The sequence below is a fragment of the Somniosus microcephalus genome, chromosome 2 (assembly GCF_052327205.1).
Source record: "Somniosus microcephalus isolate GS21.2 chromosome 2, FLI_Smic_1.0, whole genome shotgun sequence".
NCBI lineage: Eukaryota > Metazoa > Chordata > Chondrichthyes > Squaliformes > Somniosidae > Somniosus > Somniosus microcephalus.
The window spans coordinates 237,818,840-237,846,201 of record NC_140988.1 but is presented as its reverse complement, the minus strand read 5'-3'; the positions used below and the strand labels follow the sequence as shown (position 1 = coordinate 237,846,201).

At 42.7% G+C, this 27,362-nt stretch overlaps 1 protein-coding gene across 2 annotated transcripts in view; it reads right to left on the bottom strand.

Annotated features, from left to right (window-relative positions):
* Positions 1 to 1,663: 1,663 nt before the first annotated feature.
* paics (phosphoribosylaminoimidazole carboxylase, phosphoribosylaminoimidazole succinocarboxamide synthetase) overlaps positions 1,664 to 27,362 on the bottom strand; it is a 29,835-nt gene continuing 4,136 nt past the window's right edge. For both annotated transcript variants that reach the window (XM_085970458.1, XM_085970467.1), the window contains exons 5-10: positions 27,015 to 27,194; positions 26,805 to 26,918; positions 25,337 to 25,420; positions 22,560 to 22,740; positions 17,549 to 17,707; positions 1,664 to 1,973 (exon numbers count right to left, since the gene is read on the bottom strand). In XM_085970458.1, coding sequence (XP_085826584.1) covers positions 1,813 to 1,973; positions 17,549 to 17,707; positions 22,560 to 22,740; positions 25,337 to 25,420; positions 26,805 to 26,918; positions 27,015 to 27,194 — 879 coding nt within the window. In that variant the 3' untranslated portion in view covers positions 1,664 to 1,812. The remainder of the gene's footprint in view (positions 1,974 to 17,548; positions 17,708 to 22,559; positions 22,741 to 25,336; positions 25,421 to 26,804; positions 26,919 to 27,014; positions 27,195 to 27,362) is intronic.

Genomic DNA, 27,362 nt, shown 5'->3' with positions numbered 1-27,362 from the left:
ATATCACTCTCTACTGTCACGGGTTGTATGTCTATTATTAGCTTAAACCATATATAATATCTGATTATGCTTTAATACTGTAGCTCTAATAAAAAAGCTTACAATTCCTAAGACCCTTTGGGTAATGTGTGTGTGACCTGTGATCCTAATCTTACAACTAAACTGGTAGTAAACTATTCAACAGATGTGTGCAGGTAAATAAAATATGAGTAGGAATATTATGAATGGTCTGTCTTACAATTTTGTGATTATTCAAAACAATTACAAAATGACAAAAGTTTAAGTGATTAAAATGCAGCATGTGACAAATCTGTAGATTAAACAGAAGCAGTTAGTTGTGACTAAATTAACCATTCAATTGTATATTTAAGGACTGACTATATTAAATGCATATCTATTGCATCTTACCCATGGAGACTGACTTGCAATTTAAACAAAAACAAATTGAATGTTTTTTCCTCAAATTTTCTTTGTGTTTTGTGACCTTTTAAAGGTTTCATGTTCACAGGGACATTGTGATACGAGTAGAATTTATTTCTGTACTGTTTATTCACCAGTCACCATTAACAAGAATGATCTGGAAGGGCATTTTCTCACAATAAATCTTACATTCATAACAACCCATTGAGATTTGTGGGCCAAGCACAGTTCTCAGGAACAGGGCAGAGTAGGAGCAGCCACCAGCGTGTTGAAAATTGGGAATGAAGAACAATTGGTATTTTTGTATTAATGGTCAAGAACAAAGCACCAGATGCAGAGATAAGCCCCTTGTACTCTAGGAGATGCCCACCTTCAATACTATTGTGGGTAGGGGCACATGAAATCACTCATTTTCTTATCAGACTGATGTGTTAATTGCATAATATTAAAGCACACGTTCAAACAAGCTCACAGCCATTGAAATCTTATCCATTGTTTAGATTATAATAGTCAAGTGAAATAGAACCAATATTTTTGCAGCAGCAGCCCATAAATTGTCAGTGTTGTGTCTCAATGTTACAACTCAATTAGGGTTGTAGTCATCATGAATGGCAAAGTTAGGATGAACATCAATTGCCTCAGAATAGGCCATGGTAGATGCTGCCACCTTCTCCATAGATGGAAGATTAAAGCATCCCCATCATGCGACTGTGGAACTCCTAATCAAACCCAGGAGCACATAAGAACATAAGAAATAGAAGCAGGAGTAGGCCATTTGGCCCTTCGAGCCTGCTCCGCCATTCAATAAGATCATGGCTGATCTTCCACCTCATCTCCACTTTCCTGCACTATCCCCATATCCCTCGATTCCCTTAATATTCAAAAATCTAGCGAGCGTTGAGCAATGCCCTCAGGAAATTTGCAAGCAGCCTACAAGCTATCCACGCCGTTACACAGGAAGCTTTGGCCTGGATATCGGACTTAGATGTTGGCATTTGATTTACTACTACCACCATACGAAAGGAGGAGGGATGATCATAAGAACTAGAAAAGTTAGCGATGTGTTTAATGAACCAGGGAAACCTCAATGCCAATAAACCCCTAATGTCTTACATGCACTATAAAATATTAATTCTAAAGCCTTGTAAATTGCCAAATAGTTTAGAAATTCCTAATTTTCTAAAGGAGCCAATGAAACAAGGTCACTTGTTCATTCTACAGCACTGATTGCTAAAACTTTAGGTTAACATCACAACTTTTTTTATTCAATAATGGAATTACATGACTGAAGATAGACAAATAGGCACATTTTTAATTCAAAAAAGTACCATCTTCACTCCTCCCAAAATTGTATAGCAAAACTGAATCTTCTCAGGAAGTACAATTTTTTGATCACAAATTTCTCAATTGCTTGTCAGCTTGCTTCAGGGAGATCCAAGTGCTCAACATGTTTGCACGCAGCTTGGCCCACACCAAGTGATCAGACTGACCAAAGATCTGAGCAGCAAAAAGGGCAGCCGCTTCAGGAAATAGAACTGTGGAGCAGCCAAGACCTAGAAAGAGGAGCAATAGTACATGGTATATTTTAGAATAACGTTTTGAACTTCCCTCTCTTTCCACAAGGAGCACAAGGACAGTTTTCCATATGGAAAAAAATACAACACACAATATCAAAAAGCCAAAAGTAACCCAACCTGCTTCAACACAGGATTACATAGGATACACAGCACAGAAACAGGCCATTCGGCCCACCCAGTCCATGCCAGCGTTTATGCTCCACTCCAGACTTTTCTCATCTAAATCTATCAGCATAACCCTCTATTCCCTTCTCCCTCATATGCTTGTCTAGCCTCCCCTAAAATGCAGCTATACTATTCACTTCAACCACTCCCTGTGCTAGCGAGTTCCACATTCTCACCACTCTTTGGATAAAGAAGTTTCTTCTGAATTCCCTATTGGATTTCTTGGTGACTATCTTATATTGATGGCCTCTAGTTATGCTCTTCCCCACAAGTGGAAATATTCTCTCTCTATCCACTCTATCAAAACCTATCATTTTAAAGACCTCTATTAGGTCACCCCTCAGCCTTTTTTCAAAAGAGAGACCCCGTCTGTTCATCCTTTCCTGCTATGTATACCCTCACATTTCTGGTATCATCCTTGTAAACCTTCTCTGCACCCTCTCCAGTGCCTCTATATCCTTTTTATAATATGGCGACTACAACTGCACGCAGTACTCCAAGTGTGGTCTAACCAAGGTTCGATACAGGTTTAGCATAACTTCCCTACTTTTGAATTCTATCCCTCTAGAAATAAACCCTAGTGTTTTTTTAAATTTTTTAAATGGCCTTTCTAACCTGTGGCGCGGATTTGTGTATTTGTACTCCCAAGATCCCTTTGTTCCTCTACCCCACCTAGACTTGCACTTCCGACCAAACTGTAATCTCACATTTATCTGTGTTGAACTTCATTTGCCAATTATTTGCCCATTCTGCAAGTTTATTAATGTCCTCCTGTAATTTGTATCGACTATTCCGCCCCAATTTGGTATCATCCGCAAATTTAGAAATTGTGTTTGATTCCAAAGTCTAAATCGTTAGTGTAAATTGTGAACAGTAGTGGCCCCAGCACTGATCCTTGTGGAACACCACTACCCACCTTCTGCCACTGTGAATAGCTACCCTTTACTCCCACTCTCTGCTTTCTGTCTTGCAGCCAGCCAGCAATGCATTCTGCTACTTGTCCCCCGACTCCGCATTCTCTGACCTTATTCATTAGTCTATGGGGTACTTATTGAAGGCCTTTTGAAAATCTAGATAAAATTACATCTACTGCATTATCATTGTCTACTCAGTTACATCTTCAAAAAATTCAATAGGTTGGTCAAGCAAGATTTTCCTTTTTGAAATCTATGCTGACTATTCATTATTATACTTTTCGTTTCTAGACGTTCTTCTATTCTCTCCTTTAGTAGGGATTCTGTAGTGTCCATGTGTAGATAAAGACACTGAAGACAGGAGTTGGTTCATAGGTATTTACTAAGCAAGTCTGGGGGGGGGGGGGGGGGGGGGGTTCTAACGGATATACACAATACACAGGCTTATATAGCCCAAGTGGCAATTACCGGCATTACGCACACCTGGGGCTCTTAAAGGCACATACACCACAATTGCTCCCCTTCTAGCTAACCAGTACATCATACATGTTATATGCAAAATATACATTGCTGTATTAATTAATTATAAGTTAGTCTCTCAGGAGGCTTCCTGACTCGGTCCGGATAACGCCTCGGGGGTGTAGTAGTTTCTGGTGGTGTAGTAGGTTCTTCTGGCAAGGCTGATTCGGCTTGAAGGCCAGTGTCGGGTTCATCGGGTTCCAGTATCACCGGATCGGAGGTAGATATGGGTATCTCTACTTCATCGTTAGATGTATAGCGTGGTGGTGTAGGTTGTCCCTTTTCGGATGACTTGATGATTTGGTCAGCATGGCGCCTTATTATGCTTTCTCCGATGTCCACGGTATACATCAGTGGTCCTAGTCGTGTGCAGATAGTTCCAGGCTGCCATTTCTCGGTACGGTAGTCCCAGGCCAAAACCGGTTGGCCTATCTGGAAGGCCCTAGTTGGCCTTTCATTCATGCCCTGAAACTGCCGGTTCTCCACGTCCCTTCGGATGTTGGGCTTGACCAAATCCAGCCGGCATCTTAGGTTTCTATTGTAGAACATCATGGCGGGAGTTTGGTTTGTAACCATATGTGTTGCATTCCTATATGCAAATAAGAAGTTATCCACCTTGTGCTGAAGTTTTATGTCTTCATTACCCATGGCCTTCTTGAAGGTCTGGACAAACCTTTCAGCCAATCCATTGGTGGCGGGATGGTATGGGGTGGACGTGTAGTGCTTTACCCCATTGTTCTTTAAGAACTTCCTGAATTCTTCGGACACAAATTGCGGTCCATTATCAGAACATATCTGTTCCGGCAGCCCATTCCTGGCAAATATGGTCCTTAATACTGTGATGGTTTTTTCCGTGGTGGTGGAGGACATCTTTATTACCTCCGGCCACTTGGAGTGTGCATCAACTGCGATTAAGAACATTGAGTCCATAAATGGACCAGCAAAGTCGATGTGCACCCTTTGCCAGGGAGATGAGGGCCACTCCCATGGATGTAGAGGGGCCTGTGGCGGAGCATTTTGGACCTTCTGGCATCCTAGGCAGCTCTTGGTCATGTCTTCGATGTCTCCATCGATACCTGGCCACCATACAAACGCCCTAGCTAGGTTCTTCATTTTCACTCCACCCAGATGCCCCTCGTGAAGCTCCTTTAGCACTTTATCCTGGAGTTTGGGTGGAATCACCACTCTGGATCCACACATCAAGGTTCCTCGGCACACTGACAGCTGTTCTCTTCTTTGCGAGAATGCTGGCAACAGTGGTTCGCCATGTGCTGGCCATCCCTTCATTGTTAAATCGTAGACCCGAGAGAGAGTAGGGTCATTTCTGGTCTCCCTTTCAATGGCAGAATTTGTCACCGGTAGACATTCCACTATGGTAGAGTGGAATATCTCTACTGGGTCTACTGTAGGTGCCTCTTCTATTGTTGGCAACGGCAGGCGCGATAAACCGTCAGCATTCCCATGCTGTTTTGACCCTTTGTATTCAATGTTGTATTGGTGTGCCCCTAGAAAAAGGGACCACCTCTGTAGTCTTTGTGCCGTCATAATGGGGACACCTTTCTTAGGGTTGAATATGGAGATGAGGGGTTGATGGTCAGTCAGCAAGGTAAATTTTTGTCCGTGTAGGTAATGGTTGAATTTCTTCACTCCCCATACCAGGCTGAGTGCTTCCCTGTCTATCTGGGAATAGTTACGCTCAGCTGAGTTCAACGAGTGTGACGCAAAAGCTATCGGCCGTTCCGAGCCATCAGTGAATCTATGGGACAATACCGCTCCTATGCCGTAAGGGGATGCATCGCACGCCAGTCTGATTGGTAGTGATGGGTTGTAATGAGCCAAAACTTTCTCGGATGTGATTAAGTCTTTACATTTATGGAAGGCACGTTTACAGTCTTCGTTCCATTTCCAAATCACTCCTGTGTGTAGAAGATCATTAAGAGGGTGTAGAATAGTTGATAAGTTCGGTAAAAATTTATGATAGTAATTTATTAATCCCAGGAATGACCTCAATTGTGAAACATTTTCAGGTGCTGGGGCTTTTATAACTGCTTCAATTTTCTCAGGTGACTTATGCAACCCTTCCTTATTAATTATGTGGCCACAATATGATATCTGATTTTGGAAAAATTCACACTTGGGGCGATTTGCTCGTAGGCCCCGTTCTTTCAGCCTAGTGAGCACCTGCTCCAAATTGGCAAGGTGCTCGTTGTCGTTTTCTCCTGTTATAAGGATGTCGTCTAGGTAACACTGAGTCCCCGGAATCCCTTGCGGGACTTGCTCCATAGCTCTTTGCCAGATAGCTGGAGCTGATGCTACTCCAAAAACCAGTCGATTGTACTGGTACAGGCCTTTGTGTGTGTTTATTGTGAGATACTTTTTAGAGGTCTCCTCAACCTCCATCTGTAGATATGCCTGTGCCAAGTCAATTTTTGTGAAACGTTTTCCTCCGGATAGTGAGGTGAAAATATCTTCTATCCTCGGAAGAGGATACTGTACCGTGTGAAGGACCGGGTTTACAGTCACCTTAAAGTCCCCACAGATGCGAATTTTTCTCTGTTCCTCAGAGTTATTTTTCAATGCTTTTTTCATGACTGGAACGATGGGTGTTGCCCATTCGCTCCAATCTATTTTGGATAATACGCCTGCCTTTTCCAAATTCTCCAGCTCTGCCTCGACTGTCGGACGTATTGCGTATGGCACCGGTCTTGCCTTAAAATTTTTTGGAATTGCTGCATCTTCCACTTTTATTGAGGCGGTGATGCCTTTCAAAGTTCCTAGTTTCTCTTGAAACACTTCTTTGGCGTTGGCCAAGATGTCTTTTAATCGTTCAGGTATGATGTCATCCTTGTTTTTTTCCTTACTGGTCACCGTCAGTGCCTGAATGGAGTGCCAGTCTAAACGTATCTTCCTTATCCATTCACGTCCCAACAACGGTGGACCACCATCTTGTAGAATGTATAAATACAACTTTTGTATTTCTTTGCCGTTGTATACCACAGGCACCTTTATTTTTCCTTTGGGGTATACTTTCTGCCCCGTATATGTTTTTAAGATAATGGATGTGTCTTTTAGAGGTATATGCGAAAATAGCCTCTCGTAATCTCGTCGATTTATTACGGTTAGAGCGGATCCTGTATCTAGCTCCATTTTAACTGGGGACCCTGCTATTATGAAGGTAACCCAAATGGTCTGGTAATCTTCATTGGCAATTACATTATGTAATTTGAGAGAGCTTAGTCTCTTGTTCCCGGAGTCGCTATCGCTCTTCTGGTCTTTGGAGCTACTGTCCGTCATCATTTGTACCTTTCTGTGCTTTTCCTTATTGATTCTTTTCCCGTTAGTGGATTTTTTATTTTCAGATCGGCATACACGTGGAATGTGTCCCATCTTTCCGCATCGCCTGCATGCTTTTTCTTTGAACCAGCAATCCCTCTGGTCATGGTTGGATCTGCCGCAGCGATAACATCTCTTGAAACCCCGTGTCATTTCATGGGTGCCGAAGTCCTGTGGCCTTTGCTTTATCTTTGCCGCTCCTATTGCACTGAAAGCCTTGTCCAGTGTTAAATCTTTTCCAGAAGATACCTTTTTTTGTGTTTCTACACTTAGGGGATCGCAGATGAATTTGTCTTGCAGAGAATCTGACAGTCCTGCCTCGAATTGGCAGTGTAGGGTATCAACAATCTCCTCAAAATTCTTGTCCATCGGTTCGGCTGGAGTGATTAAGTTGCGTAACAGCTTGTATGTTTCTGCGCCCATTAGATCCAGAAGCACTGAAGCTTTTTCTTCATCTTTTATTCCATTTGCGGTGCAAAACACCTCCACTCTTTCTACATATGTGGTCCAATTCTCTATCTTATCAAAAACATCAATATTGCCAAAGTTAGGCTCTGTTTCGTTATCAAAAGCATCAATATTGCCAGACTTAGGCATTTCAAAAAAAAGATATGGCGCTTCCCGCGCTTTTTTTTTCTCTCTGTAGCAACGATATGGCGCTTCCTGCGCTTTCCCGCCGCTGCTACCGATAACAACGCTGTTTTACTGTGGTTTCCGTTTATTCACTGTTGGAGACTCGTTCCCGACGGAGGTCTAAACGCTGACCTGCTTGCCACGCCGGCTGTCTCCCGAGTGCACTCTCCCAGTCCATTATTGCTTGCCTCCGATTTCGCTGCCTGTCTCAGCTGTAGAGCCCGACGCTGGAGCCCCAGCCTGACGCCCAGGAAGGATTAGCGCAGTACCTGCCACCAGCTTGGCCAGCTGGTGAAACCACAGTTTCTATAACTTCCTTGAGTCTTCTGGACGCTGGAGGAATCGATGTCCTTGAGGTGCTGCCGAATTGCAGGTAAGTCCGTTTCCACTTCGTCGCCACTGTAGTGTCCGTGTGTAGATAAAGACACTGAAGACAGGAGTTGGTTCATAGGTATTTACTAAGCAAGTCTGGGGGGCGGGGGGGGGGGTTCTAAAGGATATATACAATACACAGGCTTATATAGCCCAAGTGGCAATTACCAGCATTACGCACACCTGGGGCTCTTAAAGGCACATACACCACAGATTCCATTATTTTTCCTACCAGCAATGTTAAGCTGACTGGTCTGTAATTCCCTGGACATGTTCTATCCCCCTTAAAATATAAATATTAAGTTAGCTGTCCGCCAGTCCTCTTGCACTACACCCTTTTCTAACGAATTATTAAAGATGTGTAGTAATGCCTCTACTATCTCTTCCCTAGATTCCTTTAAAATGCGCGGATGCAATCCATCCAGACCAGGGGTTTTATCCTCGGAGTTTGATAATATATCCCCCTTTAAAAAAAAAAAAAAAAAATTTAAATGCACTTATCTAATCACCCGATGTCACGTCCACCTGTTCTATCTCCCTGGTAAATACCGAAGCAAAATAATGATTTAATATTTCTGCCATCTCCCTATCGTTACATGTGGTATTGTCCTGTCTATCCTTTAATGGCCCTATTCCCATCCCAACCTTCCTTTTAAAAAAAAAAATTGATGTGCGTGTAAATATTTCACTATTTTGTTTTATGTTCCTGGATAATTTAATTTCATAGTTCCTCTTTGCCTTCTCTCCTAATCCCTTCGTATTCTCTCTCATCATGCACTCCTCTGCTGTCTATGTACTTAATGTATTCCTTTCCTTACCCTCAACTGTTCTCATGTCTTTATTCATCCATGGAGTCTCATTATTGTTTAGTTTGTTCTTTCCTTTTAATGGAATATATTTTTCCAGCACTCTGTTGATCACCCTTTTAAATGTTTCCCATTGTCGTTCTACATTGTTGTTTGCCAATATTGTTGCCCATTTTATCTTCCCAAGTTCTATTCTCAGCCTCTCAAAATCAGCTTTTCTCCAATCTATTAACCTGGCTTTTGTCATACTTATGTCCTTCTTTACTATCATCTTAAAACATATTATATTATGGTCACTATTGCCTATATGGTCCCCTACTTTTACTTCTCTTATCTGCTATGGCTCATTCCCCATAACTAGATCCAATAGTGAATCCTCCCTCGTTGGGCTTTTTACATATGGAGTTAGAAAGGAATCCTGTAGACATTGTAGGAACTCCATTCCCTTATCCCCTTCACCTACCTCTTCTGTCCAATTAATATCAGGATAGTTGAAATCCCCCAGGATTATAATTCTATGTTTCTCTACTCATTTCTCCAATTTGTATATTTCTTCCTCCACCTCCCTCCCACTATTAGGTGGTCTGTAGACTACACCTATTAGTGTGATTGATCCTTTATTATCTTTATTATCTCTATCCATATGGATTCCATTTTTGTCTTGCTGATATCTACGTCTCTTTTTTTTACTGCCATTATGTTATCCCTAATAAGTACAGCTCTCCACCTCCCCTCCCTCCCCCCACCTTTTCTAAATATGTTACAGGCAGTTTAACTCATTTTTAATAGGATTTCCTCTCACTTTATGTTTAACCATCTTTTTAGACTCCTGTTCTATAACTCTTATTTGCTCCCTTGCCGTCAATGTCGTCCCTTACTTTATTACTTTATTATTTGCTATGCTCACTTTTCCCGTTTTGTTTATATTTAGGCTGCTTACTTTTCTTGTAGATCCCTCCCCCCTTATTAGTTTAAGGCCTTTGTCACCTCCTTATTTACCCTTTCCGCTAGGACACGGGTCCCATCCGGTTCAGGTGGAGCCCGTCCCATTGGTACAGCTGCTTCCTGTCCTAGAACTGGTGCCAGTGTCCCATGAAAAGGAACCCCTCTTTCCCACACCAGCCCTTTAGCCACGTGTTAATTCTCCGGATCGGTCTGCTTCTACGCCAATTTCTGCACCATTCTGACGGGCACAAAATAATTGAGCAGCACCAATGCTGAAATGGTCATCTACTTGAAATAAATGGATCAATAATGCGGAATAAAAGCATGCAAATTGCTCTGCTGATTTACAAATGTTTCCGTGGCTATGATGGAAATAGAATGATGAACTTCAGTTCAACATATTGGGGGAAAAAAATTACTAGATAACCAGTATCAGTTTAGTGGGGGATCTTAGCTACAAGAAGAACAGGTTGGAGAAGCTGGATTTGTTTTCATTAGAGCAAAGGAGGTTGAGGGGTGATTTGATAGAGGCGTACAAGATTATGACGGGCTTGAATAGGCTAGACGGGGAAAGGCTGTTCCCACTAGTTGATGGTACAAGGACTAGGGGACACAGATTTAAGGTTTTGGGCGAGAGATACAGGGGGGATGCGAGGAAAAACTTTTTTACGCAGCAAGTGGCGAGGACCTGGAACTCGCTGCCGATGGAAGTAGTGGAAGCGGAGACACTCAATGTTTTCAAGGGTAGACTGGATAGGCACTTGAGAGAAATAAACATGCATGGCTACAGGGATAGAGCGAGGGACTGACTGGATTGCTCTGCAGAGAGCCGGTATGAACTCGATGAGCCAAATGGCCTCCTTCTGTGTTGTTATGACTCTTTATAAACACCTGTTCTGTCCTGGATGGTGTCAAACTGGAGTGTTGTGGCAGCTGCACCCGTCCCCGTCCCCAGGAGTGTGGTAAATATTCCACCACACTCCTGACATGAGCATTCTAGATGGTGGATAGGCTTGGAGAGGCATGGGGCATAGCCAGTCTGGCTACAAGAACAGGGCAGAGACTGGGTAGCGTTGACTTGGCTGGTCTAGGTAAAGCTTCTGGCAAATGGTGGGGAACATAGCGATTGTGATGCCATTAAAAGGTCAAGTACAAATGGTTGGCTTTTTTATTGTTGAAGATGGTCATTGTCTGGCACTTGTGTGGTGTGATATTACCTGCCATTTGTCAGCCAAGTCTGAATGGTGTCCAGGTCTACCGGAGTTAGCTATGGACAATGTTCCCTTTAAGCTGTGCAGCGCTCTGGTGCTCCCGCACAGCCGGCTTTTAAATGGGGAAAAAACGCACGTGTGGTATGTTGAATGGGCTGCGCACCCAAATTTTTTTTTAAAAAGGGAGCATTGGCCATGAACAGCTTAATTATTGGAGTGGTCATCAGAGCTGAACACTAGCATCAATGAACAGGCCCACTCCTGGAAAGATGGGCAATGATAAAGCAAATGAGGATATTATCCTGAAGGACTACAGCAGCAACGTCCCAGGTTGTGATGATTGGCCTCCAACAACCGTGACCAGCTTCCTTTACATCAGGCATGACTCCAGCCACTGGCAGATTTCTTCACTCTTTCTCCCCGCCAGCCCCCCAAATTGATCTGACATTTTCTGTGAAATACTCCTTGGTGTCATAGCCAAATGTTGCCTTGATGTCAAGGGCAGCTACCGTCACTTCTCTCGCATTCAGCTCATGCCTAGATTAAGGTCTGGAATCAAGACGTCTGGCAGAGCCCAAATAGAGCATCGGCAAGCAGGTGTCACTTGATGGCACTATTGATGACTTCTTCAATCACTGTCGATTGGGAGGGGGTTGAGCAGATAGTAATTTACAGGTTTAATTTGTCCCACTTTGTGATTACAATATATCTGGGCAATTTTCCACATTGCCAGGTTACGGCAAGTTATTTGTAGCTGTACTGGAATAGTTCAGCAGGGGGCAGCTAGTTCTAATGCACAAGTTTTCAGCACTATAGCAAGGTTATTGTCAAGATCCAAAGCTTTCACACTCAGCCATTAAATGGCACATTGGGTCAACATGGGGTGCCTTGGGACCACTGCCTTTTTGGCTGATTATGCTTGCAAACTCTTCAACCCCATATCCTCTCCATCACAAAGACCACCTACTTTCACCTCTGCACCATTACCTGCCTCCATCCCTACCCTCAGCCCATCTGCTGCTAAAACACTCATCCATGCCAGTTACTTCCAGACTACACAATTAATGCTTTCCTGGCCAGCTAGCCACCCTCCATGAACTTAAGCTCATCTAAAACTCAGTTGCCTGCATCTTACCCCACATCAAGTTACATTCACCCATCACCCCCGTCCTCACCGACCTACATTGGCTCCCAGTCGCGCAATGCTTCAAATTTAAAATTCTCATCCTTATATTTAAATCTTGTCCCTCCCCATCTCTAGCCCTACCAAAAATCTTGGTCCCTGACTCTAGCCTATTGTGCATCCTCCACCAGTCAGTCATGCCTTCAGCTGCCCAGGCACCACACTTTAATTCACTCCTTAAATTGCTCTGCAGCACCCTTTCTGCCTTTAAGGCTTCCTTAAAACCCAACTCTGATTAAGAGTTTAGTCACCCCTCCCAATAGCTCATTCTTTGAGCGTTGTGTCAATTGTTTGATTGTACTTTAGCAAAGCCCTTTGCGATGTTTTTCTATGTTAAAGGCACGATAAATGCAAGTTATTGTAGCCGTACACTTAAATGTTGAGCTTCATCATAGTCGAGGATGGGGATGTTCATGCAGCCACCTCCTGCTCCCCGATTAGTTGTCAAGATTGCCCAACACCATTCAATTGGATGTGGTAGGGCTAGAGCTTTGCTCTGGCCCAGTGGTTGTGGGACCACTTAGCTCATTCCACAAACAGCTGCTTTAGATGTTTAGCATACAGGTAGCCTTATGCTGTAGCTTCACTAAGTTGGTGCCTGGCACAACCATCTAGACTTCCCATTGAACCGGGTTTGGTCCTTCATGGCTTGATGGTGATCAAGGAGTGAGGGGTGTGTCAGGCCAAGAGATTAGGTTGTGGTGGTATAGAATTATGCTGCAGACAGCCTGCAACACCGCATCATGTTGGTACCAATGACAGATAGGACAAGGAAAGAGGTTCCGCTGAGGGAGTATGAGCAGCTAGGGGCCAAATTAAAAAGCAGAACCACAAGGGTAATAATCTCTGATTTTATTTACCCTAGCCAAATTTGCTCATGGCTCAGGTAGTAAACTGCGTACAGTTTTGGTGTCCATACTTAAGAAAGGACATACTTGCTCTCGAGTCAGTACAAAGAAGGTTCACTCGGGTAATCCCGGGGATGAGGGGATGGACATATGAGGAGAGGTTGAGTAGATTGGGACTCTACTCATTGGAGTTCAGAAGAATGAGAGGCGATCTTATTGAAACATATAAGATTGTGAAGGGGTTGGATCGGGTGGATGCAGGGAAGATGTTCCCGGTGATGGGTGAAACTAGAACTAGGGGGCATAGTCTTAGAATAAGGGGCTGCTCTTTCAAAACTGAGATGAGGAGGAACTACTTCACTCAGAGGGTGGTAGGTCCATGGAATATGCTGCCCCAAAAAGCTGTAGAAGCTACATCATTACATAAATTTAAAACAGAAATAGACAGTTTCCTAGAAGTAAAGGGAATTAAGGGTTACGGGGAGCGGGCAGGAATTTGGACATGAGTCTAGGTTCGGATCGGTCATGGCCCTGTGGGTAGCGGAGCGGGCCCAGGGGCCGTGTAGCCTGATCCTGCTCCTATTTCGTGTGTCTAATTCTGTTAGATTCAGGAGATGGTTCTGTGATAGTGGTTTGGCGGTTAGGATCAGATCAGCCATGATCTTATGGAATGGCGGAGCAGGCTCGAGGGGCCGATTGGCTCCTAGTTCTTATGTTCTTAAATGCGTGGCTCAAAGACTGGTGTGGGAGAAATGGGTTTTGCTTCTTGGGACACTGGCACCAGTACTGGGACAGGAGAGCGCTGTTCCGTTAGGACGGACTTCACTTGGCTAGTGCTGGGACTAGAATCCTGGCGAATCAAATAACTAGGGCTGTAGAGAGGGCTTTAAACTAATTAGGGGGGGGGGGGGGGAAGGTTTCAAGAGAGCGAAAAATAAAAATGTCAGCGGAGAAGGCAATAGAGCAAGGTAGCAGTGGGGGAATTAAAAACCAGAGCGTGTCAGGAAGGGACAGAATATATAAAAGATAAAGTAGTAAAGGGGGTAAAAGCAGAAATAAATTGTCACAAAGCATATTTAAAAGTTCTTTATCTGAATGCATGCAGCATTCGTAACAAAATAGACGAGTTGACGGTACAAATAACTACACATGGGTATGATCTGGTGGCCATTACAGAAACATGGCTGCAAGGTGACCATGACTGGGAACTAAACATCCAGGGGCATTTGACTATTAGGAAGGACAGACAGGAAGGAAAAGGAGGTGGGGTAGCTATGTTAATAAAGGATGGAATCACTGCAATAGTGAGAAATGATATTGGGTCAAAGGATCAGGATAGTGAAACAGTTTGGGTGGAGATAAGGAATAGTAAGGGGGAAAAAGTCACTAGTGGGCGTAGTCTACAGGCCTCCTAACAGTTGCAATTCTATTGGTCGGAGTATAAATCAGGAAATAGTTGGGGCTTATAATAAGAGAACAGCTATAATCATGGGAGATTTTAACTTTCATATTGACTGGACAAATCAAATTGGGCAGAGCAGCCTTGAGGAAGAGTTCATAGAGTGCATTAGGGACAGGTTCCTTGAGCAGTATGTTACTGAACCAACCAGGGGGGCAGGCAATCTTAGATCTGGTCCTGTGTAATGAGACAGGATTAATAAAAAATGTCCTAGTAAAGGATCCCCTTGGAATGAGTGACCAGAACATGGTTGAATTCCAACTTCAGTTGGAGGGTGAGAGAGTTGGATCTCAAACCAGCGTACTAAGCTTAAATAAAGGAGACTATGAAGGTATGAGAGCAGAGTTGACTAAAGTGGACTGGGAAAATAGATTACGGTGTAAGATGGTACATGAGCAGTGGTGTACATTCAAGGAGCTATTTCACAACTTTGAAGAAAAATATTTTCCAGAGGAAAAAGGGGCGTAAAAGAAAAGACAGCCATCCGTGGCTAAGTAATAAAGGATAGTATCCGACTGAAAACAAGGGCATATAAAGTAGCCAAATCTAGTGGGAGGATGGAAGATTGGGAAGCATTTAAAAGCCAGCAAAGAATAACTAAAAGATTAATTAAGAAAGGGAAGATCGATTATGAAAGTAAACTAGCAAAAAATATAAAAACAGATAGCAAGAGTTTCTACAGCTATATAAAAAGAAAAAGGGTGGCTAAAATGAATGTTGGTCCCTTAGAGAACGAGACCGGGAAATTAGTAGTGGGGAACATGGAGATGGCAAAAATGCTGAACAAATATTTTGTATCAGTCTTTACAGTAGAGGACACTAAAAATATCCCAACACTGGACAAACAGGGGGCTATTGGGGGGGGGGGGGGGGGGGGGAAAGAAAGAGGAGCTAAACACGATTAAAATCACTAAGGAGATGGTACTCGGTAAGATAATGGGACTTAAGGCGGATAAATCCCCTGGACCTGATGGCTTACATCCTAGGGTCTTGAGAGAAGTAGCGGTAGGGATTGCGGATGCATTGGTGGTAATTTTCCAAAACTCCCTGGATTCAGGAAAGGTCCCAGCAGATTGGAAAACTGCTAATGTAACGCCCTTATTTAAAAAGGGAGGTAGACAAAAGGCTGGAAACTATAGACAAGTTAGCCTAACATCTGTGGTTGGTAAAATGTTGGAGTCCATTATTAAGGAAGCAGTAACAGGACATTTGGATAAGCATAAGCTATTCGCAGAGTCAGCATGGTTTTATGAAGGGGAAGTCATGTTTGACAAATTTGCTCGAATTCTTTGAGGACGTAACAAACAGGGTGGATAAAGGGGAACCAGTGGATGTGGTGTATTTGGACTTCCAAAAGGCATTTGACAAGGTGCCACACAAAAGATTACTGCACAAGATAAAAAATCACAGGATTGGGGGTAATATACTGGCATGGGTGGAAGATTGGCTATCTAACAGAAAACAGAGAGTTGGGATAAATGGTTCACTCTCGGGTTGGCAATCAGTAACTAGTGGTGTTCCGCAGGGGTCAGTGCTGGGACCCCAACTCTTTACAATCTATATTAACGATTTGGAGGAGGGGACCAAGTGCAACATATCCAAGTTTGCTGACGATACAAAGATGGGAGGGAAAGCAGTGAGTGAGGAGGACATAAAAAACCTGCAAAAGGACAGACAGGCTAAGTGAGTGGGCAGAAATTTGGCAGATGGAATATAATGTTGGAAAGTGTGAGGTTATGCACTTTGGCAGAAAAAAATCAAAGAGCAAGTTATTATCTAAATGGAGAGAAACTGCAAAGTGCTACAGTACAAAGGGATCTGGGGGTCCTGGTGCATGAAACACAGAAGGTTAGTATGCAGGTACAGCAGGTGATCAGGAAGGCCAATGGAATCTTGGCTTTTATTGCAAGGGGGATGGAGTATAAAAGCAGGGAAGTCTTGCTTCAGTTATACAGGGTACTGGTGAGGCCACACCTAGAATACTGCGTACAGTTTTGGTTTCCATATTTAAGAAAAGATATACTTGCTCTCGAGGCAGTTCAGAGAAGGTTCACTCGGTTGATTCCGGAGATGAGGGGGTTGACTTATGAGGAAAGGTTGAGTAGGTTGGGCCTCTACTCATTGGAATTCAGAAGAATGAGAGGCGATCTTATCGAAACATATAAGATTGTGAGGGGGCTTGTTCGGGTGGATGCGGGGAGGATGTTTCCACTGATGGGTGAGACTAGAACTAGGGGGCGTAATCTTAGAATAAGGGGCTGCCCTTTCAAAACTGAGATGAGGAGAAACTTCTTCACTCAGAGGGTAGTGAATCTATGGAATTTGCTACCTCAGAGAGCTGTGGAAGCTGCGACATTAAATACATTTAAAACGGAGATAGACATTTTCCTAGCTGATAAGGGAATTAGGGGTTACGGGGAGCGGGCAGGGAAGTGGACGTGAGTGTAGGTTCGGATCAGCCATGATCCTATTGAATGGTGGAGCAGGCCCGAGGGGCCGTATGGCCTACTCCTACTTATGTTCTTATCAATATCCAGTTTTGGGCTGCTATAATTGCCCTTAGTCTGCCCCATTTAGCATGGTGGTACCACCACACTACACGATGGAGCATGTAGTCACTTTAAAGACCAGACTTCATTATTTTTTTCCCTCTCTCCCACATGGCAGCTCTCTTTCATTCTGCCAGTGCCATTTACACTTCATCTAGAGCCATCTTTTGTTTCTTAACTTGTCCCATTACCATTTCCTTTTGCCTTGCACCATCTCTTAATCTCTCTTGCCTTCCATCCGATCACAAACCTTCCCTTTTGTTCTTTCCTCCCCTCCCCTTTCCCTGCCCCTACACTTGCTTAAAATCTGTTACATTGCCAGCTTTTTCCAGTTCTGACGAAGGGTCATCAACCTGAAACATTAGCTGTTTCTCTCTCCACAGATGCTGCCTGACCTGCTGAGTATTTCCAGCATTTTCTGTTTTTACTTCTCTTCACAAGTTGTTTGGTGATCACTCCTGCCAAGGCCATCATGGATAGTCATGTCTGACATGTAGGTTGGGAAGGTCAAATAGATTATTTCCTCAGTGCAAATCACTACACTAAATCAGATGATATCAGACAGATGCATTATTTCACTGGGGTAGCTGTGTTGAGGACTCCCAACAACTTACCACTAGGCATTCGCAGTGATGACCAAACATCTTCGGCACCCCAATCAGCAGAGATGGGAGGACAGTTTATTACAGGACAGGTGGAGTTTCCAGACAGCACTGGTCCTAAACCATTACTCCTGCCAGCAACTGCTACAAATACAGTACGAACACCATCACCTGAAGATTAAAAAGAAATATACAGGTGACTCTTAATTGCAAACTAAAAAAAATGATACAGTAACCATTTAAGTTCCACTTGGAATTCCAGTTTTCAATGCAGCATTACCCAAATACACAAACAGAAGATAATTTCATGTGCACAGAGTTTAAGGATGGATCCAATCAAAAATCAGTCCCAAAGAGACACCGCCACATTCCTGGTGCAACATGAATTGGTATGGTATGGAACCGTTTCTAAGCCAAGTCTTGAAAGTAGAAACTGACAGCTGCTAGCATGTGAGTAACTGGGCTGAATTAGTACCACAGAGACTGTATGAGGTGTTAAAAGGTATACCCTGTGTGGACACTTCACTCATCAACTGATGGAAGTCCAGAAAAAGGCATTAAGTACAGTATAGATTATGGAGCAAAGAGTCAGATAGCACAGCTTGTCGCAACAGCACCACTGCGTGGAGGAATGCAGTTTGAGCACCAGAGGCCAAGTGCTTCTCTATAGCGATGCAACTAATACATCCTTATTAAGCTCTCAAGGGGAGAAATTTCCTATGGCTCCCATTTTCAGAGCTTCATAAAATTATGAAAGTCGAACAAGTTCAAAAAAATCAACTTAATGAACTTTGCTGATCACGTTAGTAGAAAATGCAATCAGTGGAAAGCTGTACTCTGCAGGTAGTATTTCTCTTTATGCTACTTTAATGTAATCAATTATGGGCACTAAACAATCATGTGGCTGACAGCAAGGTTTCAACAGAAGATAACTTGTCTACTGCATGTAATATTTTTAGAGTTGAACAAGCTGTTTTTGTTTAAGTATTCCAACTTTGAGAAATTAGTTGTTTTTACAAACAAAAATCTGGGGTTCCAAATAGTTTGGAAGGTTCAGATACAAACATTATGTAGTATCTCAATCTGTATATGACTAGCATTAATTTTGTCCATATTTCAGGCACTATACTTTACTATGTGGATATTTTACATAATACTTGTAACCAATTATAGCAAAAAAACGTGGGCAATATAAATAAAGCAGTTAAGACAAAAAAGTCCAAAATGAGCAATCACTGTATTATGAGAAAGACGTTGGAAAGATGCAGTGAAGGGCAACTAAACTGATGGTGAAGAGAGGCTGCAGAAGCTGGGAATATTTATACTGGAGAAGGCTGAGGGGTGATGTTATTGAAATATTCAAGAGTCTAAAGGCCATAGATAAAAGTCAACACGTCAGATTTTACTAGAGCGCATAGGAGTAGAGTTACCGCTTTGGGCTATAATCGGCAATCCGGGTGCAAATTGTGCTAGTTTTCGGAATTTAGTTTTTTGCTCACGTTTCCGCACACTCATTTGCATATTAACGAACGTAGAATCTTCCAGGAACCAGAGCAATTGGGCAGCGTTTTAGAATGTCATTTTTTTTGGGCACGGAAAAATATTCTTTGATATATTTAAGAGTGGTAACCTGGTGCAGCTTAATACAGCTGAAAATGGGTTTCATAAAAAAAGCATTTTTAATCAGTGTCTAGTCCACCACCGGTGAGTAGCCCAATTTTAAATAACTGAAAATGACTAAAAAACTAGACAAAACCATTTACTAGTTTCAGTAGGCAGTTTTTTTTAGTAAATTGAATATTTAAAAGCTTTTGTCTGTGCGCCTCCTCGAAGGGGCGCAATTAGCAGAAACTGCCACGGTGATTAATTCGATCTGGGGACGTGGTCACTTTTGTGGGCAGGGCCAGCTTCCAGCACGATTTTAAAAAAGCCAGCACAAAAGATCAGAGAAACTATTTGCGCTGGATGTAATTTGCACTTGAAATACCTCAATCATGTGCTGGTTTGACGGATTTGGGCGAATTGTGAGGAAACTCAAGCCCATACTTTTTAAAAAAGTTAGAAGAGGGTGAAAAGACAGTTTAAATGTGGTTTAAAAAAAAATAATTACAAGAATGGTCACTTAAGGAATGGACTGCCAAGGGAAGAGCGAGTGTTGATTTGAATTTGCTTATTCAAGAGTTGGATAAATACCTGAAGAAAAATTTGATGGAGGAGTACAACATGTGTGCTCACCTAAGACAAGTGCCCAAAGCTACAATCCCATTGCATGATACCAAACCCTTGCATCCCTATCCCCCATTCATTATTCACACATCCTACCTTATCTTCCCCCCCCCCCCAGGGAGGTTGAGGGGGTGAAGGGATGTAGGGAGCAAAAGAGTGCGCGAGGCCTAGATGGCTGAGGGTAGAAAAGCAAAAAGGGGGGTAGGGGGGTGGAAATGCAAAAAAGTAGTCAGAGGAAGAGAGTTCGGATTGGGGAATTGTAGGGATAGGGAGGGGCAAGGCCACGAATGGATTTAAACATGAGGATACCACCAACCACCCCTTTACTTTTTCTCTCAAATGTGCATGTTGCAGCCTACCACAGTATATGCTGGCTATTTTCCTGCATATTCTAGAACTAAAAAGAAATATACTCTGTCTGTCTCCTGGTTTATCATTAAAGGAACATGTATGAAAGGCTCAGAGATATTCAATTGAGAGTGTGACAAGGACAATGTGGATAAAGTGTGCAAGCAAATGAATTAGATAAGGAAAGCAGAGAGAACACCTTGTATCAGAAGTTTCACAAAGTGGTCTTCACTGCAGTGCATGAACCTGCACATACAACTATTTTCTAAAGCTGATTTGTTCAGCTGGCTTCATACAATAGTTAAAATATGGGAGGGGGAAAACACTGCACGGAAGCAGAGAGTTGGGGAGCCTACAGCACTTTTGTTTTGGATCATGGGATTTGGAGGTCAAGGTTGCAGATTTCTTGTTCTGGAAGCCACTTCGAGAAGGAGGGGAGAGATTTAAAAAAAACTGGACAGACAAAAAAAGTTGTGATTTTTCAAAATCTGAGTGCCATTGCAGAGAAAAATGTCATATTTACTCAACAAAAATAGTCTTAGCTAATAAAAGACTTTAGAAAAATGCCTTTGTGTGGTCTGTCAATTAAATTTCCTAAATGGTGAAAGATTGGGGAATGCAGATGCTCAAAAGGGACCTGGGTGTCCTTGTACACAAGTCACTGAAAGTGAATGTGCAGCAAGCCATTAGGAAGGCAAATGGTATGCTGGCCTTCATTACAAGAGGATTTGAGTACAGGAGTAAAGAAGTCTTACTCCAATTATATAGAGCCTTGGTGAGACCACACCTGGAGTATTGTGTACAATTTTGGTCTCCTTACCTAAGGAAGGATATACTTGCCATAGAGGGAGTGCAACGAAGGCTCACGAGATTGATTCCTGGGATGGCGGGACTGTCGTATGAGAAGAGATTGAGTAAACTAGGCCTGTATTCTCTTGAATTCAGATGAATGAGAGGGGATCTCATTGAAGCATACAAAATGATTACAGGGCTTGATAGGGTGGATGCTGGGAGAATTTTTCCCTTGGCTGGGGAATCTAGAACCAGGGGCAACAGCCTCAGGATAAAGGGCAAGCCATTCAGGACTGAGATGAGAAGAAATTTCTACAGAGGGTGGTGAATCTTTGGAATTCTCTGCCCCAGACGGCTGTGGAGGCTCAGTCATTGGGTATATTCAAAACAGAAGTTAATAGATTTCTGACTAGCAAGGGCATGAAGGGATATGGCAATAAGGCTAGTGAATGGAACTGAGGCAGAAGATAAGCCATGATCTCATTGAATGGCGGAGCAGGCTCGAAGGGCCGACTCTTGCTATTTCTTATGTTCTTAAATCAGAGTGATGGCTCAGGTGGTAGACTGAAGATAGCTTATTTTCCTGAAGGTTCATGTATTCTGCAGGCAACCAATTTGAAATATTCCTCTTCTTCTGTTAGGGTGAAAATTATATAGCTTAAAGCAGCAACATAGAGTTAAAGAATGTATTGTAAGTGAACTTGTAAATAAGAAACAATGGCACAAGACAAAACAAACTCAGCTTAAGACGGGGCAGGAATTAACTGTTTGGTTTTAATGGGAGCAGACACATTGTGCTTGACATTATTGTTGAACAGTTATTAAATGTGGGAAACACTAAATATTTCACAATTATTCAGTGGTGCAGCCTTCTGCAAACTATTTGCTGGAAGCCCTTTGGATGTATTAATGTAATTCTACTATTCTATAATGCAAAGTAGATGAATCAAAATTGTGTGTATTGATGAGTTACAGCAATTGGTAGCTGCAAAACTGCCCATTTTGTAATTAACTATTAAAAACCGCCCAAAGTTCTAGAAGGTTCCATATCATTTCTGAGGACAGGGGAGTTGTTGCTGGGGGAGCGTGATTGGTTGAAGACACCTGTGTGTAATATTTTGCTATAATGTATAAAAGAAGTTTCAATATCTTGTTGCTGGGGGAACGTGATTGGATGAACACATTTGTGTGTAAAGTTTCAATACCTTGTTGCTGGGGGAACATGATTGGGTGAACACATTTGTGTGTAATGTTTTGCCTGTATAAAAGAAGTTTCGATACCACTGAACGGTGAGAAGCTTATCACTAGACTGCAGGGTCTATGGTTCTTCTCCCAGAACGTTCTGTTAATAAACTGGGTACTTTTACTTTAAAGACAGACTCGAGTGAATCGATTTTCCTGAAGATTCATGTATTCTGCAGGCAACCAATTTGAAATATTCTCTTCTTCCTACCCGTTAATAGCATCTAATGTTTCATTCACATTTCTTAAAGATACAGGAATCAACACGTTAGGCCCTGTAATTGCTAAACCTGCATTAACACGGCCATATTTGTACTTTGTTAGCAGCACGTTATCCATGAAAATTAGGACTCTTCCCCACTCCCCCACTAAATATTTAGTCTATATATGTAGAATTCCTATTTCTCTGCTTACCTTCATATTCTGCTTTAATCTTTAGTGTTTCATCTGTACCTTTGTGAGCAGATGAAACCCGCAGTTCACATGGTATGCCATAATTTGCACATGCTTGTTTTATTTTTTGGCTATGACCAAGATCGCTGCGGGATCCCATAATCACCACCACTCTTCCGGAGGTCTTAGCCACTAACAAGTCCTGCACGGATATTTGAACAAATGACCAAGTCAATGCAATGTTTCTTAAATTTATTGGAAAAAGGTGAATACCACACCTATTAAAGAAAATGAATCAAGTGAAGTTTCTTTGTTTAAAAGTTCCCAGCAGATTTTATGCACAGGCACCAAAGCTACTCTACGGTTTCATACAATGTATTGTAACACAGGCCAGGCTTAACTACTGTAATTGGTTAAATACGCTACACAAGGGTGTGCTTTGCAGAACTACACAGAGCAAGATGTAACCATATCCAAGTCAAAAACGTCAAGTTTTATTACACATGGAAATTTAAAAAAATCCTAAGATCTGCAACAGGATAAAAAAAAACTCAGCTTCCAGAGTGGGAACTAAGGGGAAACTCTTGGGAGGCTATGTAACTATCACATAATTTTACATAAGTGCAGGTGTTAGTAAGTTAAGAAAAGCTGTTTTGAGATCCTCAGATGGTGCCTTCTTCCATCACTCAGCATGTGTTTTGCTTAGTGCTACTTTGTTGTACTTTCATATTTATTTAGGGAGTCTTGCATCAAAGAAAAAACAGCCACAGGAGGAGGCATTTGGAGGAGTGACTAAAAGCTTGGTCAAAGAGGTGGGTTTCAAGGAGGGTTTTAAAAAGGAAGAGATGGGAATTAATTTCAGAGCGTAGGGCTTTAAATGGCTTATGGCACAGCCACTAATGGTGAGGCAAAAGGAGTAGGGATTGCACAAGAGTCCAGATTGCAGGAATAGAGCTCCTAAAGGGTTGTAGGGCTGGAGATGGTTACAAATAGGGAGGGTGGCACCATGAAGGGATTGAAGCAAGAGGTTGAGAATTTTAAATTTGAGGCGAGGGGATTTACAGGGTAGATGGAGAGAGGTTGTTTCCCCTGGTTGGAGAATCTAGAACTAGGGGGCATAAGTCTCAGGATAAGGAGTTAAACATTTAAAACTGAGATGGGAGGAATTTCTTCACTTAGGTTTGTGAATCTTTGGAATTTTCTACCCCAAAGGGCTGTGGATGTGGAGTCATTGAGTATATTCAAGGCAGAGATAGATTGATTTTTGGACTCTAGGGGAATCAAGGGATATGGGAAAATCGGGCAGGAAAGTGGAGTGGAGGTTGAAAATCAGCCATGACCTTATTAAATGGCGGGGCAGGCGCAAAGGGCCGTATGGCCTACTCCTAACTATTATGTTCTCATGAGAGGATTAGGGGGTACAGTAGCATAGTGGTTATGTTACTGGACTAGTAATCCAGAGGCCTGGACTAATGATCCAGAGAATGCAAGTTCAAATCCCACCACGGCAGCTGGGGAATTTAAATTCAGTCAATTAAATAAATCTAGAATAAAAAGCTAGCATCAGTAACGGTGACCACGAAACTACCGGATTGTCGTAAAAACCCATCTGGTTCACTAATGTCCTTCTCAAGGGCAATTAGGGATTGCAAACTCAGTGCCAAATATTACACCGAGGTGGAGAATAGTTTGGTTCACTCAGATAATGGGGGGAGGGATTCGAAGTTACAAGTTTTTGGTAGGTTCCAAAGACAATAGTATCTTTGGGAAGACCGAAGCCAAAGAAAATATATGAATCTACATTGGGGAGACCAAACGCAGATTGTGCGACCGCTTTGCGTACGGGTGACCCTGAGCTTCCGGTCGCCTGTCACTTTAATTCACCGCTTCACTCCCACTCTGATCTCTGTCCTCGGGCTATTGCATTGTTCCAACGAAGCTCAACGTAAGCTCGAGGAACAGCACCTCATCTTTCGATTGGGCACTTTGCAGCCTGCCGGACTCAACATTGAGTTCAACAATTTCAGATAATTATCCCTGCCCCCATTTTTCATGCAGTATGATTTTTGCCATTCCCATTTGCAACATTTTCTCTTTCCTGCCTCTCTCAAAGTACAGGATGTTCTTTCTACTCCCCCCACCCCCCCATCTCTGCACCTGCTTAATATCTGTTACATCTCCAGCTTTTTCCAGTTCTGATGAAGGGTCCCAGACCTGAAACGTTAACTCTGTTTCTCTCTCCACAGATGCTGCCTGGCCTGCTGAGTATTTCCAGCATTTTCTGTTGTTATTTCAGATTTCCAGCATCCGCAGTATTGTGCAATTATAAAATATATGAATCCTCAGGTTGACATACCAATATGCACGCATACCTATGAAAATGGGTAATTTACTACTTTCAGAAGTCATGACAACATAAGTACAGGAAACTTTGGTTTATCCGGAGGTTAACTGTCCAGAATGCTCGAGCCACCGGCAAAAATCAGGAGCCGTTTCGTTAGGTTTTTTTTCTTTTCGTTGCTTTTTTTTCCCCCCACCAGTCAGGCTCTGTAAGGTCTCGCTGAAGCTGTTGCTAAGCTAGAGACGCTTGCAAGGTACGGCCGACTGTTTAGAAGCTGTAACAGGGTTTGTTGCCAGATACGGAGCTCAAAATCTCCGTATGTTTCAACATTAGCGCTGGTTTGTCCAGCAGTTTTGATGGGATGGCAACAGCTCGGTCCCGTCGGTGCCGGATAGCACAAAGTTTCCTGTGATATGCCAAGTGACATACCAGCTTCTGATTTTTTTTTTGACAATACCTGTACTCTTTCTGCCACCCACTCAAAGTTTCTCTTGACTATTTGCATAGCTTCAGGAGTCACTTCTTTGAGATCACGATAAACCTGAAGAAAAAAGAAATACTGAAGACAGCAGTTCCATCATTTGTTAATCAATCAGTTATGCTGCTGAAATTCAGCATATTTTAAAAATGGCAATGCGGATATTGGTGCAAAATAAACTACGACTGCAGTCGGAAGCAAGGGTTACATAATGTTGACAAAAAAAGTGAACATTGGCTTTATGAAACAATCTTGACAGCTACGAGCTGTGTCATTTAGAGTTAAATACATGAGTTTCAGAATCAATTATGGCGTAGAACTATTACCTGCAAGCATCTAAAAAGGCCAAACCTTGTCTACAAGTTGTCTTGAGAACAAATTATGAGACACTCTCCAGGTATGGAGATGCCGGTGTTGGACTGGGGTGGACAAATGTAAGAAGTAAAACTGTTGGACTATAACCTGGTGTTGTGTGACTTCTTACACAACTCTCCAGGTAGGAAAAGTATTTTAAATTGAAAAAATGTTTTCATAATGGAAACAGTAGCAGCCCTATCTTCAACCAGTATTAGCATCCCTCCTGGGTCTAGATGCCAGCCTTGGTGCTTAAGCACATCTCAACCAAGGAGGATGCTGATCTTGTTCAGCAAGAGAACCAGCCCGAAAGCTGACCCATAAAGTAAGGTGTTTTTTCACTGCCAAAAAAAAAAATGTACATTCCTACTAGTCACAGGAAATACTGAAGCAGCAACAATTTCCTAATCAAAGTGATCACCAGAAAAGCATATTCATTCCAAGTTTTCCAAACAAACACTTGGGGGAAGATTTTAAACCCAGCGCACCCGGCACGAATGGGGCAAGACAGTTGTTAAAGTGACAGGTAGAGATTTGCGCTGCATCCCCATTCCTCAATATAGTAACATGTGGGAGGGCCACCTATCCCAGGCAGACAACAGCCTACTTTGCATCAAAGTTGCAGCCCAATGAGCGAATCGATGTCTAGCACAATTTTAACTCAGGAAAATCGGGAAGCCTGCATGGGGCCAAACTCGATAACCAGACTAAGACAGGAGTCAGCAGAGAGTGACCAGAAGAGGCTATGCTAAGTATATTTATTTATCTTGAGGTTTTCTTCCAGGCCAGGAGGCAGCCTTGGACCATCCAGCCCTTGCCCCTCCCTCCCAGCTTCAGGATCTCCCTTCAAACTGCCCCTGCCCCACCACTAACTTTTTGCCAAGGACTGTTCCCTTGGGTGCCCTGGGTTCCTATCCGAATTCCCACGCACCCAGTCTTGGCAAGAGACAACTCTACCAAATATTAACGAGACCTAGGAGTTAAAATTGAAAATGGCCCAGGCCTCAAGTTTAACTCTTTGTAAGGGTTTCCATCCCACCTAGAGAGTCAAAAATCAACACCCTCGTTGTCAATCAGGTGACCAAACACACACCTGTTTGTCCTTTTGCAGGTTTCGATCCCCCAAAGGCCATAGTCTCCACGAGTCATTGTCAATGACATCAGCAAGTAAAATCTCCTTGGTACAAGCACAAACCCCAAACTCCACCTGGCAAAAATAAACACAAGCCAGTTAATTAATTAATTGAGTTAACAGGAAATCAATATGCTTGTTTACCTGTAACACAGCAAGATAACTACTTACTTTCATATCCACAAGTGTACAGTCTTGGGTTGCCCAAGCCTTCTCCAATATCTCAAACACAGCCAAAGTGGTACGATTCATGATATCTACTTCACACCGTTCAATTATCAGTCCCCCACAGTTAAACTGAGCCTCAATCACTTGTTCTTCAGACCATTGTGGGTCATTGTTAGCATCATCCTAAAAAACAAATTCTTGTGATTTAGTCATTTGATGTATTTCCTTGCAGAATGTTATCTAAGAGGTTTAACAAAAACATTCTTACTCAGTTACTTGGAAACTTAGTGTAACCTGTGGCTCAGTTGGTAGCACTCTCGCCTCGGAGTCAAAAGGTTGTGGGTTCTAGTC